The 21,420-nt window shown below is 37.4% G+C and overlaps 2 protein-coding genes across 5 annotated transcripts; one reads left to right on the forward strand and one right to left on the reverse strand.

The window, feature by feature from the left end:
- Positions 1–280: 280 nt before the first annotated feature.
- Positions 281–9,916, forward strand: LOC116255880 (digalactosyldiacylglycerol synthase 2, chloroplastic). 2 transcript variants are annotated; one of them, XM_031631959.2, is made up of 5 exons: positions 281–568; positions 4,907–5,296; positions 5,468–5,734; positions 7,314–7,663; positions 9,293–9,916. In XM_031631959.2, exons 2-5 carry the CDS (start codon positions 5,015–5,017, stop codon positions 9,807–9,809), a joined length of 1,416 nt encoding a protein of 471 aa, XP_031487819.1. In that variant the 5' UTR covers positions 281–568; positions 4,907–5,014; the 3' UTR covers positions 9,810–9,916. The 2 variants fall into 2 exon arrangements, with proteins under 2 accessions (XP_031487819.1, XP_031487820.1); XM_031631960.1 differs by lacking the exon at positions 5,468–5,734.
- Positions 9,917–11,033: 1,117 nt separating this feature from the next.
- LOC116256237 (serine/arginine-rich splicing factor RSZ21A-like) lies at positions 11,034–19,121 on the reverse strand. 3 transcript variants are annotated; one of them, XR_004173075.2, is made up of 7 exons: positions 18,994–19,121; positions 16,639–16,737; positions 15,705–15,793; positions 13,544–13,760; positions 12,500–12,628; positions 12,120–12,375; positions 11,034–11,963 (listed from the first exon to the last, which is right to left on the reverse strand). XR_004173075.2 is itself a non-coding variant. In XM_031632535.2 (6 exons), exons 2-6 carry the CDS (start codon positions 16,725–16,727, stop codon positions 12,351–12,353), a joined length of 549 nt encoding a protein of 182 aa, XP_031488395.1. In that variant the 5' UTR covers positions 16,728–16,737; positions 18,994–19,121; the 3' UTR covers positions 11,034–12,350. The 3 variants fall into 3 exon arrangements, 2 of the variants coding, with proteins under 2 accessions (XP_031488395.1, XP_031488396.1); XM_031632535.2 differs by having other exon boundaries at positions 11,034–12,375; XM_031632536.2 differs by having other exon boundaries at positions 11,034–12,375; positions 19,017–19,107.
- Positions 19,122–21,420: the final 2,299 nt, after the last annotated feature.

Genomic DNA, 21,420 nt, shown 5'->3' on the forward strand with positions numbered 1-21,420 from the left:
CTATTCCTGCGTGGATTTGACTTTTGGGACAAGTGTAAAATCTGACCCTTGAATTGGACCTAAGGTCCGTAGATTTCAGCTCATTTGCAGATCCCTAGTCCACAATTACAAAATTTTTATTTTGTCTTAACCGTCACTGTCACCATCGCTTTTTAATAAACTGATGCTTCAGCGTGACAACTAATTTATATTTTTTTTAAATTTTGTGTTTGATCGAAAATGAAAAAATGAGAGACTTGAATAAGACGTCTCTACGAAGGAGCCGTGTGAAGGACGGAGACACATGTTCTTCTCCCTCTCGTTCGTTGGTCCCTTGCTTTCTACCCGTCCCCTACAGGTGGTTGGAATCTGGTGACATCAACGGCCTGAGAAGGAAGACGGAGATTGGCGGTGGCGGGTCCCGCTTTCTCTCCTCTCATTCGCTGCAACAGAGTCTACTCTTCACAGAGAGGGTCAGGCTTGACCGTTTGGTTTCCGTCACGAATTTCTCCCTCTTCTCTCTCTCGTCCCGCAACAATCCTCCCTCCCTGGCGGCATCCTCCGACACCTCCTCTTGGCGGCGTTCTAGGTCTCTCTCCCTCTCTCTCTCTTTGCCAAATAGCTTCGTTAATGCGTTGTTCTGGCCGTTCTCCTTTCCTGCTGGTGCAAAGGATCAGCCAGTATCACCCCTTTTTTCTTTCTATTGTGATAACAGATCCATCTTTAACCAGTGGGAATCTGGCGGTAGTATGATGTGTGTTTCCGTAGTTTTGGTAATTATAGTCATCGAATTTCTTTGAAATAGATCCTTGCAGAGTTCTTGAAATAGAAATTATGGGTCGTGGCTGAAGGGAACAAAAGATGTCGAAACAGCTTGAATTCATAGTAACAATTACGAACCCTAAGCGCCTCGTCCATCTATTTGACTCCCACCTGGATTCCTTCATGCTGTTCTTCCGTAGACCCATCAATGAATTCTAACTCCTTTGATTGAATAAGAGGGAATTGTTCAATGTGGGAGATGTTAGCGTCCCGAGTTTTTGAGCGCAGAGTTTTGCTTCCTAGCTTCTCACTTCTGGGCGACCTTTGTGTATAGGTGTTTAGTCTCTTGGTGCATTATGCAGTTTTTGTAGTTTAGTGTAGTACAGTGCATCCTAAAATATGGAAGAACTGGAACTCTTTTGAACTCCTATGTTAAAATCGTTCACTAGGATCCTGCGAACATTCTCAGGCATTTTTTTACATAGTCTCGACTATTGCAGTTGATATACTCCTTGCAACTTGCAGCTTATTGCACAGAGACACATTTAGTTGAATTGGAAGAATTGTGTGCATGGATTACTATAAGCGTTTCCTTGTTGTATCTAATCGCATGATCTCTCTCACTCTATCAATGTGATTGATCCTTGATGTCCTCGAGTCATGATTTATGTTTCATGAGTTACGTTATTCATGGGCTATGTCCTAGAAGAAAAATATCACTCTTCCCGTGTTTTTGTCATGAATCTTTTCTACTTCTGCAAAATTTTTATTCCTTGGTTTGATAAAGATAAATAAATAAATAAGTGCAACCTAGTTCAAAGGCGTAGAGTTTCTTCCTGCTGCTCAAGTTATTGTAACTTATGTATAATCCTAGGATATCTCTGTTTAAAAACAATTGCAATTGTAGTGATCTTGCTTGATTGAACTTAAGCTGTCTATTATACATTATTGGAGTATGATATTTGTTCCTTTATTATGTAGATATTATGTAGATACAATGGTTACTTTGAATTGGACAAGTGACTAACAAAAGCCAATGACAAGAAATGTCTCACATCCTGTATCTCAAAATTGTTTGTTATTTCCAAGATATCTTATGTGTTCAAACTTCTTTTTTAGTATGTCATAATCCATATATGTATTGTGTCAATGGTTAACTCTCAATTTTAGGGCACCACATGAAACTTCCAAATGACAAGGCGTTCCTATGGAATTTCCAAGGAATTTTGATTATTATACTAACTAACATTACCAAGAATGTCTGGCTATTATTGTATGATTAGGTTTAACTTTAAGATGCTTATACCGTATTCATGCACTGATGCTTCACAATTTGAAAAACAATTTATTTTGTGAATGATATGACAAATTGTCTTTCTTGCATATTGAAGTTTTATGATACAAAAATTCCTTTTATTTACAAATCAAAATTCATACTTTTATGTGAATAGGTGAACCATCTTCTTGAGTATTATGATTCTTCTAATTGGGACTTGAAGGATTGGGAGTTAAGTCACACGGGTGTGCCAAAAATGGTGACACAACTGAATCAATGCGGTTTGGATGCAGATGTAGCCCGACACAACAAACCGAGTTGGATGCTACTGACCGCACCCGCTCTTTTTTCTTTTGTTATTTTTTTCCTTTTTTTCCTTCTCCCATCTTTTCCCTCTTTCATTTTTTCTCTCTTCCCTCCATTTTATTTAATAGAACTTTGAATTTTGTATGAGATTGAACTAACCTTGATAAAAATAAATAAAAATATGAACAAGTAGAATTACTTATATAACAAATTATATATATATATATATATGCCCTCGCCACACACACACCCAATTTTTTTTGGAACTTGTCACATCCCGCACCAGCACCCACACCCTTCACCTATGTGACATACATTGGGAGCTACATCTCTATCTTTTTTTTTTTCACCACATGCGTGCGAGATGTGAAGTCTATATTAAACACATGATTTTTAGTGAATAATTCTTTCAAGTTTAAGATAATTTTTAATTCATTTGCCATAATTCTCCTCTTAAATGAGTTTTAAAGACTTTTATGATTGTCTTGTCTCAAACTGGGTTTCCACTTTTGCAGATCTGTAGGGCTAGAATCCGCACATCCAAACATGCTAATTTAAATGTCTTACAAGAAATATAATTCCGCTTTGGGAATGGGTGCTTTTTTGTTTTGCCAATAATACAGTCTATGCATATAAAGTCTTTTTCATCACAAAAATTGCCATGTTTGGAACCAGAGAGACACTAGGTATATTAGGGTGCCCAAATTTTTTGTACAAAATATCAAGATTGCAACATAGCTTTTATCTTCAGCACATCTAAAAAGTCAAGGCAAGGCTTCCTTCTCTATTTTTGTGCCTGATTGGCCTCACAAGCTGGCAATCTTGCACCCAACACCCATTTTTAGAGGAACAGATATTACAAAATGGTGATTTGAAAACCAGATAGAAGGTTTAAATTTAATTTTTGAATTAATCTAATAGTTGGTGAAAGCATTTTCTTGTCTAGAACATTTCCTGCAAGATTTCAAACGCTTCCACTTCTGAATGAGTACCATCAACAATATTGATACTACTGCAGCTCTGGCGATTGGTGCTTCTAAAAGAGGTTGAAGACATTGATCCGAGAGCTATATCAACGAAGGACAGGATGCCCGTGTGGCAATTACTCTTATTTCAAAAAAAATACACAAAAAGAAAGAAAAACTAAATACCTCAGTACCTACATCAACAATATATACAAATGTATATGTCAATACTTATTGGTAGTAATATATAAACACATATTTGTTTGTGTCTGTACACATGTATGTATGTATGTTTACAATTTACAATATTTGTGGTATAAACCTGGAACTTCACTCTTGGATTGGTTTATTTGGGCACCTAAATAAGTTTACATGAGTCAAAAATTCAATGACCTGATATTTTTTAAACTTTATCTTTTATAGTTCAACTTACAAGCATGCCCACATAAACTACTGCAACCACGCATTTCTAAATATTGGAAGTTTGGAACATCATGGTCATATTTTTGTGGTGAAATTCCTAAAAAAAATTAGGTTTTTGAACACTAAAATTTTACAATCAGTACAGCCTATGCTTTCTTCACCAGTGACTTTAGATGTACTTGAACTAGTTATATGCCTTTTCTTAAAGATCTTGAAAAGTTGTGTGCAAGTTTATATTACTGTAAAAATTTTATATTTTTTGCAAGTTCCTTAAAGACTTTGGCGTGTCTTTGCAGACAATGCAAAAGCATAGGTGATTTTCTGAATTTTTTTTATAAAAGGTAAAAAAATAATTTACCACCTATTTAACAGCAATGAGGGGAAACTTACCCATGCTTGTGTCAATGGAAGTGTTGCAGGCCAAATGCTCACCATATGATGTAGGGACTAGATTAAGCTAAAATTATAGTTTTCTTAGGTTAATGCACCAAATGTCTCTGGTCCTGGTTTTGCTGTAGCTCTTTGTCTGTTCTTGCCAGTCAGTGTCTTATTTAGTTTACTATGGTGACATCTTTAGCTCCTTTTTCCTGAAAAAAAAAGAAGAAAGGAAAACTTTGTGAACATAAATAAGAACCTGAATAGTGAAGTCTGTCAATGCAAAAAAACAGCAACAATTGGTCACTACCGTTCTCTGACCTTTGATGAGATGCTTTTTCCTTTTCTCTGAAGATATTGATGGTTTTTTTCTCTTGATTGATACATTTCATTTTTTATTGCATATGCTCTGGTTCAAATTCTTGAAACATACCACAACAAAGCCTGCGATTATCATAAATGCTTATGGATTTTAGTGTAAATGCACTATGAAAAATGATATCCTCATTTTGATTTTGACTGCCAGACTCGTTGTAGACAAAATTCCTTCTTATGGTGCTTTCTGTACCTTTTCATTGTAAAAAGAAAGGGCAACACATTTTCCATTACTATGAATTAACTGTTGATTCAACTTTTCTCAGAAAAGTTGAATTGGGAAAATTACTTGTAGCAATTTTTTTTCTTTAGCATTAGTATGTCCATTTGAATTAGTTATTCTCTCAAATAAATTTGACAGGCCTTTCTTCATGTCTATCTTTTATGCTGATTATTTACTCGGTGGGCCTAACTGTTGTTTTCTTTTGGTTTCCGGCTTCCGCAGAATCAACTGGTAATATGCTATATTGCTGGGTGCTAGAAGATGTGAATCAGAAACCACTTTCAAGTCTCAAATGCCTGGTTTTTCTCCTCTGTCATTTTAAATGAGTTAATGGATAATAAACAGCATATAGCCATTTTTACAACTGCAAGCCTTCCATGGATGACGGGAACTGCAGTCAATCCTTTATTTCGTGCTGCTTATTTAGCAAAGAATGGGCAAGCAATAGTTACTTTAGTGCTCCCCTGGTTATCTTTGAAAGATCAACACCTGGTTTATCCAAGCAATATCACTTTCAACTCCCCAAAAGAGCAAGAATATCATATCCGCCAATGGCTTGAGGAGAGAACTGGTTTTGCGTCAGGATTTGAAATATGCTTCTATCCTGGGAAGGTAAGTCATCATTTTAGTTGGTTTCCTGCGTTAGGGTTGTAATAGTAATATGCGGTTGGAAGGTTACACGGGTAGATGAATATTTTGCTTTTCTTTTGATCACTGTATGGAATGTGAATTATATTTTATCATGTTCTACAAGAAATTGATCAGTTATGATCATGGCTTCAGTTTTCAACAGACAAAAGAAGTATTTTGGCCGTTGGAGATATTACAGAGCTTATACCAGATGAGCTTGCAGATGTTGCAGTCCTTGAGGAACCTGAGCATCTTACTTGGTACCATCATGGCAGGAGATGGAAAACCAAATTTCACCGAGTTATAGGGGTTGTACATACTAATTATCTTGAATATGTGAAGAGAGAGAAAAATGGTCGTTTGCAAGCCTTTCTTTTGAAATATATTAATAACTGGGTTACTCATATCTACTGTCATAAGGTTTGTATTTTCCATCATCGTTGTGTCATCATTTTGGTTGGCTGTTACATTTTTTAATAACCAAAGGTGTTTGCATGTGTGTTTGTTAGGTTGGGGATGGAATTGGATAAGGTGTATAAACATATTAACCATCAAGGCATCTTCCATGGTCTATATTATTATATAGAAGTTGCGCATATCTGTTTGAAAGAAAGCCTCACTTCATCTATCTAGTCTGTTGCATATATTTGTTTATGGCAATGCAAATTTTGCTCCTTTGTGATGGTTGTTCTTTTTCCTGTGCAATTTCGCAAGCCAAAGGGGTCATGTAGTCAATGTAACTTTTTAATCAAAAGCTTTGGAGATTGAGGGAGCTATAACTGCTGTGAATCATGATGCTAGAGAAGTCTTTCTAGATAATATAATTTTGTCTTGTGTTATGTTCTGTTGCAAAGTCCTCAACCAGTTGTGATGGACATGGGGCTATGGAACTAAATGTGATCTTTTATTTTGTGTGCTTGTATCACCTACTTTTCATCTATTAAACAATTAGCCATTTGAATATTTGCCTCTTAAATATGTCATTTAGGTATAAACTAATAATGGAAATCTCTACTACATAGTAACGCAAAGAAGTATACAGACATGAGGCTGTTTTTGTGGGGCCAAATAAGTTTTTTTCTTTTTTCTCAAATAACAGGGAGCTGCATTAGCACATCTCACATTTCCCCTTTGCCACTTTCTATTTGGTACAACAGGGCCACCAGCACATTACTGGTTTTTGAACTAAAGTTCTAAAAGGATGCTCAGCATTGAAGCTTTACGCACACCCTCTGGCTGAGAGGACACAAAGATAGTTACCTCACTAGAGGTGGTTATATATGGCATGATGCTACCAGCAGTTGCTGGAGCCTCGTGGTTAAACTAATGATATGGGAGAGGAAGGTTCCATCCTACTGAATGCCATTGTTGTTATATTTGGATTTTAAATCAAATTAGATTTCAAAAGAAGGAATCAGCTGAAATGAATTGGAAGTATTACAATTTAGAAGTCATAATTTAATTGACAAATTCAAAAGGCAAAAAAATAGAAAGGGAAAAATTGGAAATGTAGAAAAACAATTAAACATCAGCTAAGTATGACAAATAGCACCCTTGAATCAGGGGCTGTATGAAATCAATAAACGGTATGCTACTGATTCAGCCCAATTAATGACTCTGCTGATGACACTGTACAAGAGGCTTGATGGCTTGACTGTTAAAAGATTAATTTTCAAGATTCCATATGCCATTGTGGGTGCATGCATGACTTTATAAAGACTGATGTGCCAAATGTTGTTCCTAGCTAGAAGTACATTTGTTGTCACACGAGTAATATGCTCTCATACTTTGAGAATAAAACCTGTGCCAGCAGGACAACTAATAATGAATTTACTTCATAGATGTTCGGAGGTTTCTGTTTAGACTCCAAATAACCTAGGATCACTACGTGGCAGTTTCTGCTGTGCAAATTCTTTATAAATTACGTAGACAATATATCAGAAAATAAAGCAATATCTGTTTGTTCATCTGATCAAGTTTTATGCTTTGTGAGCTGCAGGTAATAAGACTGTCTGCAGCAACCCAGGAACTCCCGAGGTCTATAGTTTGCAATGTCCATGGGGTCAATCCCAAATTCCTTGACATTGGTTGGAAAGTACAGGAACAACAGCAGCAGGGATGCCAAACTTTTACCAAGGGTGCCTACTATATAGGCAAGATGGTGTGGAGCAAAGGGTACAAAGAGTTATTGCAACTCCTCTCCAAAAATCAGGAGCAGCTTGCTGGTTTTCAACTTGACTTGTATGGCAGTGGTGAAGATTCTGAAGAAGTCAAGCACGCAGCTAAAAAGCTGAGGCTGACTGTAAATGTCTATCCTGGGCGGGACCATGCTGATCCACAGTTTCTTGGGTAAGTCTCACATTGTTACATTTCATGACTTCTGTGCGCATACCCATGAATTTATGACATTGACAAGTGCGGAAAATTTTACACCTGACCCAGTATGGTTAAGCTCAGACCATTATCATTGCAATTTTAATTATATTTAATTATGTTATGCGAATATGAATGGCCAAATAGCTGGGATATTAGAGTGTGAGTCTCTTAGTTGAGGGCTTTGAGCTTGATTCTCATTAAGGGTTTCCTTAGCAGATGTATATAAAACTTAAAAGAGGAAGAGACTCCTGTTGTGATCAAGCAGTGAGCATGTCATCTTCAGATACACTGATATGCTTATAAATGGGGAATTAGCTTTGCCAGATTCATTTTAGCATAACTTTGTGATGTTGATGTATATTCCAAAGAGGAATCAAAGTTCTATATTTCTTTTCATGAAGCATGTGTTTTCTTAACCATACTTTGGAGGACACACAATACCTTTTTTTTTTCTGTACCATAGAGCATATCGGTTTAGACTATACACTTGGACTTCAAAGCAGGTGTTCTCCCTTATATCTGGAAGTACAGTACTGCAAACCCGTTTTGGTCAGGCTCCTCATTACTCATGATGTTTCTTCTCCAATTTTTGCTTATAAATGTGTTTCTTATCGTTTATTTATTAAGAAACATGCTTTGTCTTCAAGAATTTCAATGGAAGATGGTGTCAAAAAGTAACTAATCTCGAATGACTTTTAAATACAAAACATGACAAGCACATCCATCTATTAAAATTAAACAAAAGAACTTGCTGGTGCAACTTTATCCAGATTCCAGACATGTATATAGTCATTTGGTGCCCTGCCTTATTTTTATTTCCTTGTCGTTTCTTGCATTAAAACCGTCCAGTTAAATAAATGTTTGATGAATGTAATCCACATAGTTTTAACCAAAGAAAAATTTTAAATAGCACCATTTTTTATGTGCGTGAGAAGAAAAACTAACGGCATAAAAAAATACATGGCTCACAATGTGCCAAAATTTGATGGTTAGAAAATCATGAATTTATTCCCTAGAAGTATGAATAGAAGTATGGATTTAAAAAAAAAGCTTATGGTAAACTTATTTGTACCATCAGATTGTATTAAGTGATTGTATGCTAGGCTGGGGCACACTAGGGCATGCTGATATTTGAGGAAAACCATGCCTTATATATGTGTTGTGTAGAAATGTGACGCCTAATAGGACTGTCCAGGTTTTGGCCCCCTGAAGTCGTTTCTGGTGAATTCTACCATACAAATATATATGAAAAGTTCAAAACAATAGGATAGAAAAAGAGACCATGAAAATTCGATGGTCCATGTTGGTTTTTTGCTATTTTGTTAATCTTATAACTTTGCTACGATGCAGATGCCTCTGAAATTCATTCATTACCTTTCATGCTGCCTTGGTATTGCATATAGGTCCAGCACGTAATGTGTTTAAGATAAAAATGCCCAAGTGTATATAGCTTCCTGTCACATTCTGTTCAACTATAATGATTTTCTTTGTAAGCTAATTGAGTTTGTGCAATCTGTCATTACAACTTTGAGAATCTTTCTCACTCTGTTTCTCGTATTGTGTCTGCATGCATGGGCTGAGCTTTTTTGCATCCACATTCAGGTACAAGGTGTTCATAAACCCAAGCACAACAGATGTTGTCTGCACTACAACAGCTGAGGCCCTTGCCATGGGCAAGGTAGTGGTTTGTGCGAACCACCCATCGAATGAGTTCTTCAAGCAGTTCCCCAACTGCCGCACCTATGAAGATGAAGCTGGGTTCGTGAACCAGGTCCATGAAGCTCTGTCTAGCAATCCAGCACCACTAACAAGTGAGCAACAGCACGTGTTGTCGTGGGAAGCTGCAACTGCACGGTTTCTGCGTGTTGCTGAACTGAACACTGCCTACGGAAAGATTGTGGCTGCCCCATCATATAGATCACGTTCACGTTTCATGTCCCTCACTGCAACTTTGCCAAATATAAAGAAGTACATGGAGGACGCATCTGCATTTATCCATTTTGCTGCGTCTGGAATAGAGGCCACCAGACGGGCATTCGGGGCTATACCAGGGTCCATGCAACCGGATGAAGAGCAATGCAGGGAGTTGGGGCTTCCTTTTCCCCAATTGAGGCATTGATTTAGATGATGTACCATAGTGATCTCCGTTGCCTTATTAATTTGTAACGTGCTTCGTGTATATCATTCTCACATTTATATTTTATTCTACATAAGTACTTTCTCCTACGCGCACAGAGGGAGGCATTTTTCTCTTTTCATGGCTTAGGAGACCATTAAATTCTGAAAAGGAATGAAAGCCTAGAAAGTTTGAGCTGAAGGAACTGGACTTTGACTTTCCCACTCCTGCCCTCTTGAAGTCAAAGTTAAACCACACCTGGACTGTGTTTCACTTCTCTTAAAGAACAAAATGGACCACTTAATCCGAAGTCCTTGGTTCACTTCGTTTCTCCTCTTGCTTAAGACTTAAACTGTTTGGCTCTTGCAGCACGAGATAACTTGAATATTGAATTTAAATCCTCTCCAACATTAACTTTATAAGCCCACTCTTTAACGATCTGGAGTTTTGGTTTTTGATTTTAGATTAAGTCTTTAAACAAGATTCATAATCACGTTATAAATTGAACAGCATTAAATATTTCTTGAGCGAACAAGAAAATTTCATACTACAAACCAGCTAAGAGACAAAGCCCCTCCTCTTCTCCCTATCCCCCTAAACTACCAAAGCCTGTTTGTGGTGCACTTCAGCTTAGCATCAACGACTGCATCAACATACATCATTAATATGAACAATGCCATCAGCAATTTGTGCACCAACATGCATCATTAACAGCAACACCATCAAACGTATGGCAACAATTTGTGCACCAACATGTATCATTAACAGCAATACCATCAAACGCATGACTAGTTGTGCATCAACATGCATCATTAATAGGCACACCATCAAACATTCAACATCAACCTTCGTTACCGAAATTTGAAAGCCAGAAAGGAGACAGTACGTTCAAACCTGTTAAGGGATGGATTTCCATAACCAAATCCAAGTCTGATATCCTAAAGTACGATAAACATCAGATGCCAGAGGTTGTTACATGTCAAATACCACTCAAATGCAAATTCAAATCCAAATTAGACCTGAGAAGACGTAAAATCCACTAAATCCGACAATGAAAATCGATTTCAAGTCATGCGGTAAAAACTGAACCGAACTCAACTTCCACAGAAAACGAACCACACGCTTTTACGTCTCATTGTGGTTTCCGTGTAAATAATAAAAACAGACCAAAAAACGAGTCATCACCACAAGTCACTTTAATTATTCTGCCAGCGCCAAAAAGCAGGATTCGTTAACCTGAATTTACTTGAAATTCTCGTCATTAAAATATTCAATAGGTTCGCTGTGTTCTACATGGTTAATTTTACATACTTATCTCAACACATACTCCTTTTTACATCGGAATACATGGTCAAACAACCTCAACAAAGCTGCTCAGTAATCAAGATTAAGGAGATTAGTTAATAGCAGTACCCCAATCTATTTTTTCATCAATTAGACAGACCTTGATTGCGGTCTGCAACACCCAAGCTGCATAGCCAACAATCCAAGAAATGATAAGAATAAACCCATTGGATTGTAATCCAACAAATGATAAGAATAAGCCCATTGGATTGTACGCCAAAATGACCACACCAGCCTCAGGACTCAAGTGCATATTATACCATGACAATGCAACCAATGCAGATTGTCTCCCTTGTAGATGGAGGTGCACCTACCGACGGAAACCACACGGATGCAGATACTCTCTTGTAGACGCTCTACTACCGAAGCCCACACTGGATGCAGATGGTCTCTTGTGGACGGAGATGCACAACATCAGGAATCCACGGTCCACGCAGACACTCTTTTGGAGATGGAGATCCACTAAGACAGGCACAAAAGAGTCGTACCAGGGTGCAAATCAACATCCAGTGTGACAGGAGAAGGCAAATGCTTGAGCCGCCATGGAGTAAAGTCGCAGAACTATAACAGGACTGAACCGAAGGAGGCAGATGCAAGCGTTCATCTTCACAAATGGTAGAACTGCTTTGCTATGTCAAGGATAACAGGAAAACGCGGCAAAACTAACAAAGTAGCAACTCCCAGCATTGAAGATGTCGACAAGCGACTTGAGCAGGGAAAGCAGGAGAAGCGACAGAGATGATGAGAAGCATGAAGCAGAAAACCCGTGAAGGAGAAACTAGAAGTCCCGATGTCGTTTAAGCAGAAATCCACCTCAAAACAACAGAAAGTTGCAGGTCTAAGTAAAGTATAAAGTCCGAGCCCAAATGACTATATTAACAATGATTATAACAAACCATGGAAAGACGATAACAAAGTCGTTATGGGCAATGTAAAGGAATAAATTAGGCAATCAAGATGGAAAATAACCTATTCAAGTGCCAAGCAACTGAGGAGAGATCTCCCCCATCACTAGCAAGGAGTTTGAAAGCCTCATTAGTGGCAAACCCGTTTGAAGAAGCCGTTTGTTCATCACACATAAGCGAGGTATAAACTCCAATTCCAACGCAGCAAACAAGGTAGTTGTTTGTAGTAAAAAAAGCTCAGTTTATCAGCATATTATAAACAAACACCTAACTCATTCTTTTGCAGATCAGCAAATCAGCTTCTGCTCCTACGCCGTTCCCTGGAAAAGAATGTCATTCTCAGCAACACCAGCAGATTAGACAAATGAGTCAAATTTTGTTTTCCATTTTTCATCAGAAAAATATGTTGAGAGAAAACCAGATTTTCAAAGATTAGACTGTTACCCATTCCCATTTGCATATGGCGAGTCATGACGGCTTCGGTAGTAAGCTGGTGACCTGCTGTAGCTTCGTCCACGACGGGGAGAGGTGCTCCTATGCCGTGGTGACTGTCTCCCACGTGGACTGTAACTTCTGCACAAAATTTAACAGAAAACACAGCCTATTAGCTTACATATTTGGATAAATTTCAACTGGGACATGAAATTTCAAAGAGAAATATGGGGAAGGGGCCTTGGACTAGTAGTACTCGAGAGGAGAAAAGTTACTGGAGCTACAAGGCATGTTTTCAAATCCAAGGAGGTGAAAGCAAGGTTTGGCTAATAATTGACTTTCACCATGGAGTTAGGATAACTCAGAAGAGGCCCTGATTAATAGGCAGCTGGTCATGTGTTCAGACCTCATTATAGCCTCTTGCAGAACCAAGCCTTGTAGTGCTTGCTGGTGAAGATTACTGCACTTCAAGGGGCACAGATATGGCAGGTTAAGGTTGGGGTGGGAGGGTGATTTCTCTGTTACCACAGAAGGCATGCATGCGCAAAAGAGAGAGAGGGAGAGGTTAGAAATTACAGATACCAGTATCATAGATCCCAAAAGAAATATTGCTGATTTTGATCATCAATAAAATGAACAAAGTTGAACGGCATCACATACACGACATAAAGCTACACTTTGTTCACATTATGATGCACTCAGAGAGCAACAAATTTAGTAGCAGAAAATGCTAAATAAACACTACGCACTATATTGCTCTGAAACAATTTTGAAAATTATATGCACCAGAGCACTTGGTCCGGCCATGCCAACAGGAGGAAGAAGCCACTAAAATGACCAGATTTGACTCTCAAGGAAAGATTACTTTTTCTTCAAAGCTCCAAATCAACCAGCAGAGATTAATCATCCTATTTCCTTAGTTACCAAAATGTACAATAACTTTTCCCATAAAACATATTTGAGAGGAAAGTAGCATAAAATTTCCTCATCATGGGAACTTGAAGGAAAGATGTGCAGAAAAATGAAATCGGTGATTTCAGGACAAGAATAGTGCACCTGCGACCATAACTCGGGCTCCGGCGATATCGAGGGCTAGGACTACGGCGGCGCCCACCTCCCATTCCACCAGGACCAATACGTAATCGGCATTCACGAGCAAAATGTCCAGGCTCCCCACATTCATAACACTTCATGTCCTCTCCACCACGGCCACGACCACCACGTCCACCACCCTTGGAATTGTGTGAAAGTTCAACACGCCATCCATTCTTTCCTGTTGTACATCAAGAATTAGCATTCTAAATTCCAAAACCAGATTGTAAAAAAATTGCATCTCAACTCATTTAATATTAGTGTTAATCATTGTATTTGTATCAGTTTGCACATTGATACCATGCATAGGCCAACACACATTGTTACATGCCCTAATATTCTTGCCTTATATTAGCCAATAGGTATCGCGTTGGCCCTGTCTCATATTACCAAGGCACCATTCCGATACATATCAGCTAATAGGCTCTGATGCAGAGCATTTTTACCGTACTGTTTGAATGGTTCTTATTGAAGACTCGGTGACAAGATCTGTGCATTGAGAGAGAGAAAGAGAGAGATGAAACAAGATCCAGAGAGATTAACTGAGTGACTGGCAACTTAACATGCATGCAGCTTGATTCACTTCTTTTCCATATATAGATCCAAAACGCAGGAGTTTCCACAGTCTAACTCAGTCTAGGCTGCAATACTCCAGCCTCCAGGTTGAACTTGGCAGCTCCAGGTGATTTCTTTTTGCGTAGAGTCCATACGCTGCATGATAAGGTACTGTATGCATTTGTCCTATATTGCATTATACTCTAGGTTCCAATAATAAAATCTAGCTCGAGCCTCAATGCATGAGACTGACATAGTTAGTGCACCCAGCACTGACCAACCAGTTTCTTATTTACCAATTAAAATAACAAAACACAAGGAGGACCATTAATTTAAAAAACTGCACGAAAAATTTTATCTAAATAAAGAGAGAGCCATTTGCCCCAGAATACGATGATTTCTCAGTGTTTATTTATTTTCCAGATGCATTCCAAATCCACTGTCACCATAAAACTTGATATTCCAAGATAGAACTGTAACACCACTATTCCCTTATCGAGGCTAGTGGTGAAGCACTTCTGTGGTGCAGATCTAGGTTTTAATACCAATAAAGCATTGTAAACTCATAATCAAGTAGATAGATACACTCTTCATCACTTCATAAATAAAAACATAATGCACCAGTATATTCATGAATTGAAATGTGTACAAACTAAATATGTGATGATAAAGATGAAAAAGACAATCTGAAATTTGCCATCTTATTTCATTTTCTTCCCCTTTGATTTTAACAGTTTAAAATTACAAGAAAAATCATATGCACAAAAGCTTTCTGTTTCTTGCTATTTCTGCATGCAAAAAAGACACAACAAATATCTTATCATATGTAATGAGAATAATACTTGACGTTTTCATTTTCTTCCCCTTTGATTTTAACAGTTTAAAATTACAAGAAAAATCATATGCACAAAAGCTTTCTGTTTCTTGCTATTTCTGCATGCAAAAAAGACACAACAAATATCTTATCATATGTAATGAGAATAATACTTGACGTTCACTGTCTTATTCTGACTTCAACAATTAGAAAATAGCTTACTATGTTTCTCTTCAATCATCTTTTTTCTTCACTGCTATAAATATTGCACAGCAGAAGTGACTGAAGGTGGAACAGGGAATCAATATTCAAAACAATTGTAAACTTCAGACCACAAACCAATCAGAATTATGATGACTTTTCAGCAATGCCTTTGATTTTTCGTTTTTGCTTAATGCAGAACGCTTTTAGCTTTCACCAAGTAGTGCATAGTAGAGTAAGAGATTGAATACATTACTCCTTAAGTGATGAATATTTGCTTCTTTCAGTTCACAGTTTAAAATTTATGAATTTTTTATTTCTTATTGAAAAGTTCACAGTTATCCTCACAGGCACACAGCCGGGCAAGCAAAGCATCCCCTAATCTTCCACAGCTTTCTTCCCTTTCTCAACAAATATTTCAATGACAGGAGTGAGATATCCACCAATTGCTTAGAGAAAAAACAGAGTTGCATCAAACTACAGTAAACCAACAAGGAAAATCCATAATTAGTAGAGAAAGAAGAAAGTAAACATGATAAGACAATATCAGCATACCATCCAATGCGCGGATTGCATCTAAAGCATCTCTACGATCATCAAATTCAATGAAAGCATAACCAGGAGGCCTCCTTGCAACCCAAACACTACAATTAAGTAAAAAGAAAGAAAAGCCAGCAATTAGAAGGATACAAATAGATAAAAAAACAGTACCAATATATTGCATAAGAAATATCAATTATAGATAATGATTATGATGATAATGACAATCTAAAGCACATAATTGATTTCAATAAGATCATTATGTCAATACTTTTTATGAATCATGGAAGATTTAAATGAGGACCTGAGATAACTTAACTAGGCGACCACAACACAAAAAATTAAACAAGGAAAGCATCGAAAGTGAAGACATGTTAACTTTTGCAGAAAATCAAAAGAAGGCATAGATCTACAGTTCCGAGTCCTTTCACCAAAAAATATCACAGGAGTTACTATGCTATTACCACCTAAACACCCATAAACCACCCCACCCCTGAGCATAGATGCATTTCAGCGTTTACAAGGACTGCAACTAGATGACCCAAGATGTGAAAACATAATATGATGATTCCCTGGCCAGAAACAACTGACTATAGAAAAGGAAACAAGACAAACAGAAAATAGGAGGCAACCATCTGCGTAACCAAAATAAAGACGTATTAGTGAAAAGGTCATCCCCTAACTAAATTCCGGTTCAGAAAGTGCAGCTTGTCTTTTAAATTAAAATGGTATCATAAAATGAAGAACAGACACAAAATCTTTCCAAAACCAATTGGGTGAATGGGTCAACTAATAAGGAAGCAGTTTCACAGCATCTTGCTAGCATAATGCATATAAGTAAATCTGCAGAGCAATAAAATTGTTGCTGAATCGCAATGAATAATATTCATCCATGGACTGCTAATAAAAGCTGATGTTATACTGGATCAATAATAATGCTTTTGCTTACCTTCTCAATACCCCATATACTCTAAATTCATCTTCTAATTCACGTTCAGTAACTCGCGGGTCCAAGTTTCCCACATAAACACGGGACATGTTGACAGACCTGATTACACCAGTTCCAAAGGACCAAATCCAGCATAAGATATCAGAGGCTTCATACAAGGTTCTACAAAAACTTTACATTGCGAAAACGAAATATCAAATGGCTGCACCTACCTCGTCAACAAGCACACAACTAAGTAACAAAGACACACCTAAAATGGTACCGCACAAGAGTCAACAGGACTCAGGTGTGGGTGCCCTGTGTAGCACCCAACTCCCTTATGCGAGTCGGGTGCAGCTAACTGCACCAGCCTATTTTCATCCAAGGCAGGTGCACACCCAACTTGAGTCAACAACAAGTTAGGTGCAGTCAAACTCTACCACAGGCTAAATCAACCATTTATTGAGTCTTTCTCAAAAAAGGAAAGGAACAACCCTTTAGGGTTTGATTTCTTTCTTCCAAGAAGGGGTTTCCACCAGCGACCTCTGATGGTTTTCCCTCATCAGCTAGCCGTTGACGATGTCAATGGAAAATGACAGCCAGTGGCAAGCAGCAGTGACATCTCTCTCTCTCTCTTCCCCCCCCCCCTCTTCCTAATTTCATCAATGACTTTGATAAGAAGCTCTCAGTTCCTGTACACCTTTTTTCCAACAACTGTCAGGCTCCCCATCTCCCCTCTTACAATGATGACAGACGGCAATGGGGTTTTCTTCCAGTGTTTCTCCCCCAATGCCACTGAAAGGGTATTATTTCCTAATTCCCTCACATCCATTGTGTTTATTTTAAATTTTTTATCTGTTTGACATATTTCTGTTTTATTGCATAATCAGTTCTACTGAATTATTGTATAATCTGTTGTAATCTACTTTACTTTTATTATATAACCGGGTTTATAAGTATAACCTGCCCTAGTGTGTATAATTTTTTTTTTGTATCTGTTTTTTATTTAGTTTGATCTGGTTGCAGTGAACCTGTTTTACTTTATTATATAATTTATTTATAAGTACTCATCGCCTTTAATTTGTTTTTCGTTTATAAATATAGCCCGTGTTAGTATCTTGTCATCTGTTTCTATTTCAATCTTTGTGTTTTGTTGTGAACTGTTTGTGGACATTTTTCATGTGTGTGTGTCTGTGTGTTGGAAGAAATGAAAAACATGCACCCATACAAGTACATAATCAAGCTCAGTTTAAAAAAATAATCAAGAGAGAAGACATTGTAGCAAGGTTCATTCTTTCAAAATTTAACAAAACAAAAAATGAAACGATGCACTTTTCTAATATTACTGTATTCTAAAATGTCAAGAAAACAGATGCTGAGCTCTAGGAAAAGTACAAAGAAAAACATTGGTCTTATTTGAAGAGAAGAAAAAGAAAAGTATACCCTGCCACAGTTTGGGACCTCACTTCTATTGTGCCTACATATTACATTTTTCGTTTGACCTTTTGTAAAATGCAAAAACTGTCTGTTTAACTTGTATTTTTCAACTTCTCTTCCTGTGAGATTCTTTCTTGAATATAATTCAAAATTGATCATTATGATGCAGATATATTACAGCCAACAAGTACACTAAAATCATCAGCAAATATGCAAGTTTAATGGAGACGCATATTTAGCTTTTTCAGATAAACTAAAAATAAAAAATGACCATAGATTAGATTAACACCAATCATTTCAAAGTTTAATTTTCCCTACCATATTGATCGGAGAATTTGTTTAAGAGAAAAGTTAATTGTATCTTTCTTTGCACTAAACCTTTGAGGAAAATCACCAAACAATTCAATAGGTTCCAAGATACATGAGCGTCGGGCAGATTCCCACTTAGTGTGTGAATGTTGCGATAGGGCGGGAGGATTCTGTCACATTTAATATTATAGGTATCAATATATAAATCGCCTGGCCTACTATTTTCATGAACTACAGATTCATACTTAGCCTTCCAGCTTGATTTGATTAAACAATCCTGCCTACAAAAGACGACGTGGAGCGGCACAGCTATAGAAAACATAAAATCCACCAAAATCTCAAAAACTCACCCAACACACCCACATACCTTCAACTGCCAAAATTACGAAGCCCAAGCAAAGGATGCAGAAAAAACCACATCAAGAAACAGTAAAACAAACAGCGAAACAAGCGATTGAACGAATCAATACAGAGTAATAACGAAAGAAATCGTCAGCAAAAACGGAGAATCCAGTGGAATCCGGGGAAACCCTTAGCATTAAGTACCCGACGAACGAGAAAAACCAATAAAAGCAAGACGAATGTAGAAAGCAAAACAGATTGCACTCCGAGCAAAACCGCACGGCCTACCAAGTAGGGGGAAGAAAACGAACTCTGGCTCAAACGACGCTCTAATCTCCCCGGCACGAGGGCGGAGCGCGCTAGGAAACTGTAGATATGAGAAAAAAAACCACGACGCGCGCCGATTTAAACCCTACCACTCTAAATAGGCGAGGCGATAAAGCGAGCCGACGACAGGCGTTAATTGAAGCTTAACAAATTTGTAAATTATATAATATTTATAAAAATAATAAAAAAATTAATTTCATAACAAGTTTTTTTTATCATGAAGATCTTGTTCAGTTTCCTTGTTTTTGCCCCCGTGGCATTTTTTCACAAACCTAAACAATGTACTACAAATATAATAATTCAATTACATTATATTGAAAACCTCTCATTGTTAAGCATGTTCAAATATTAACAACACATAACTTAACTAATATTGACACCGTATAATAAATTTGAATTATTTTAACAAGTAATAACATATTACAAATTTAATGCAAAAACACTTAAAAATGTAAAAATATAAAATGATTGAACCAACAAGACAGACAGCTCTTTAAAAACGAGAACATGTTTAATTTAGAAATAAAGAAAAAAAAAACAAAACAAAAAACATTCACAAAAAAATATATAATAAGGAAGGTAATTATAGTAATGTAAAATTTTCCTGTTTCATTATTTATTTATATAAAACTAAACAATGTAATAAATACTATTCAATTGACTCCGTAATTGAACATATTGTCTATCATGAAGCACAAAAAAAAACAACATAAACCAAACAACTTCAAAGAAAATATAGTAAGGTAAAGACGTGTTACATGCTAAGTCGTAAGAGTATACGTCCAGACTCCAAATGATGACACAAATAAAAGATGACACGCATGAAAAAGAAGTTAACATCTTGACGTTGTAAGCCACATTGCCCCAACATCTGCATTCTGTCATGGCGATACATATTCGGCCATCGCGATGCACGCATAGTAACAAAAGACCCTTGGCGACACACTGTGTACACGATCACAACAACCCACAGAGAAGGTGGCCAGTCATGGGCAGAGAGCCAGAAGGTGGCTATGGCCAGCGCCGTGGACGGAGAGACTGAGACGGAGAGAGAAAGATGGCTACTTGTCATGGGCAGAGAGCCAGAAGGTGGCTATGGCCAGCGCCGTGGACGGAGAGACTGAGACAGAGAGAGAAAGATGGCTACTTGTTGTCAGCCATGGAAAGAAAGATAAACAAAGAGACATCCAATTGCAATGGAATTCTGAGGTTGGGCGATCGCACCAACAGCCACAGCTTTTGCCTCTAGCAATTTCACAGGGGTGCAGCAATGGTTGAAATCTGCAACTTCACAGGTGATTTAGAATTGAGAAAAGTGGAATTTATGAATACAAACAACGTTTAGTTAGGGCTACGTGTGAAGCTCTCTTTATCAGTTTTATTTAATTTTTAATTTTTTTAATTAAAAAAAACTAAACATACCCTGTCCCTTTGACATACATGGAGTGTGCCATAGATGGAGGCGTACGCCTCACCAAGTGAGGCACTCGGTTGAGGGATGTGTGTGCCTCGCTCCCTAGACTGAAAATGTTTTTTTCAAAAAAAAAAAAAAACGCTTTGAGGGCAAGATGTTTGTAATAGAAGTCGTCAGGACATTACGGCGATTTTGCAAAACAAGCTCGACCGCCAGATTAAGCCGTGTGGGACAGTTTGGCTGGGCTTCCCTAACTGCGATTTTCTTCCTTACCTTTCTATGTTAGCGTTCAAGCTAAGTTTTAAAGACATCTTGTTAAATTGTTTTATTGGAGAATTATGCAACTAGCCCTAACAAAGGAAACAGAAACGATTCAATTTAATTTATTTTTCAAAGGAAACGAGCTCATTTTCTAAGTACATAAGTACGGTAATATCTTAATATAATTGCAATTCCAAAACTTTTTTGAAACAGAAAAGTGTAAATGGAAATTATCAATTTTGTTGCTCACGAGCCAGGCAGGTATAAACGTATCAACTGTCCACGTGGCAGGTATAAATTTGAAAATAAAAACGCAGAGTCAGACACACTTTTTAATGACCATATTATTTTTAAAAATTTCAAAAATCATTGTTCCTTAAAATTTCATTTAAATTAGTTAAAAGTAGGGATGCAAACGAGCCGAGCTCAAGCTCGAGCTAGCTCGGCTCGACTATACACAATCGAGTTCGAACTCGACTTGTTTAACACATTTAGCTCGTTTAAGTGTTAACTCGTTTGGCATTAACTCGTATCAGCAGTAACCCTTGTAACTCGTTTAAGTGCTAACTCATTTGGTCTTAACTTGTGTAAGCATTAACTCTTGTAACTCGTTTAACTCATGTAACTTATCAAAATTTGTTTTTACCCTAAAAGTTAAAACCAATTAACCGGTTCTAGCAGTATAATATAGAGTATTGGTTTGTGAGTCAAGT

This window comes from Nymphaea colorata, chromosome 6 (assembly GCF_008831285.2).
Source record: "Nymphaea colorata isolate Beijing-Zhang1983 chromosome 6, ASM883128v2, whole genome shotgun sequence".
NCBI classification, from domain to species: Eukaryota; Viridiplantae; Streptophyta; class Magnoliopsida; order Nymphaeales; family Nymphaeaceae; genus Nymphaea; species Nymphaea colorata.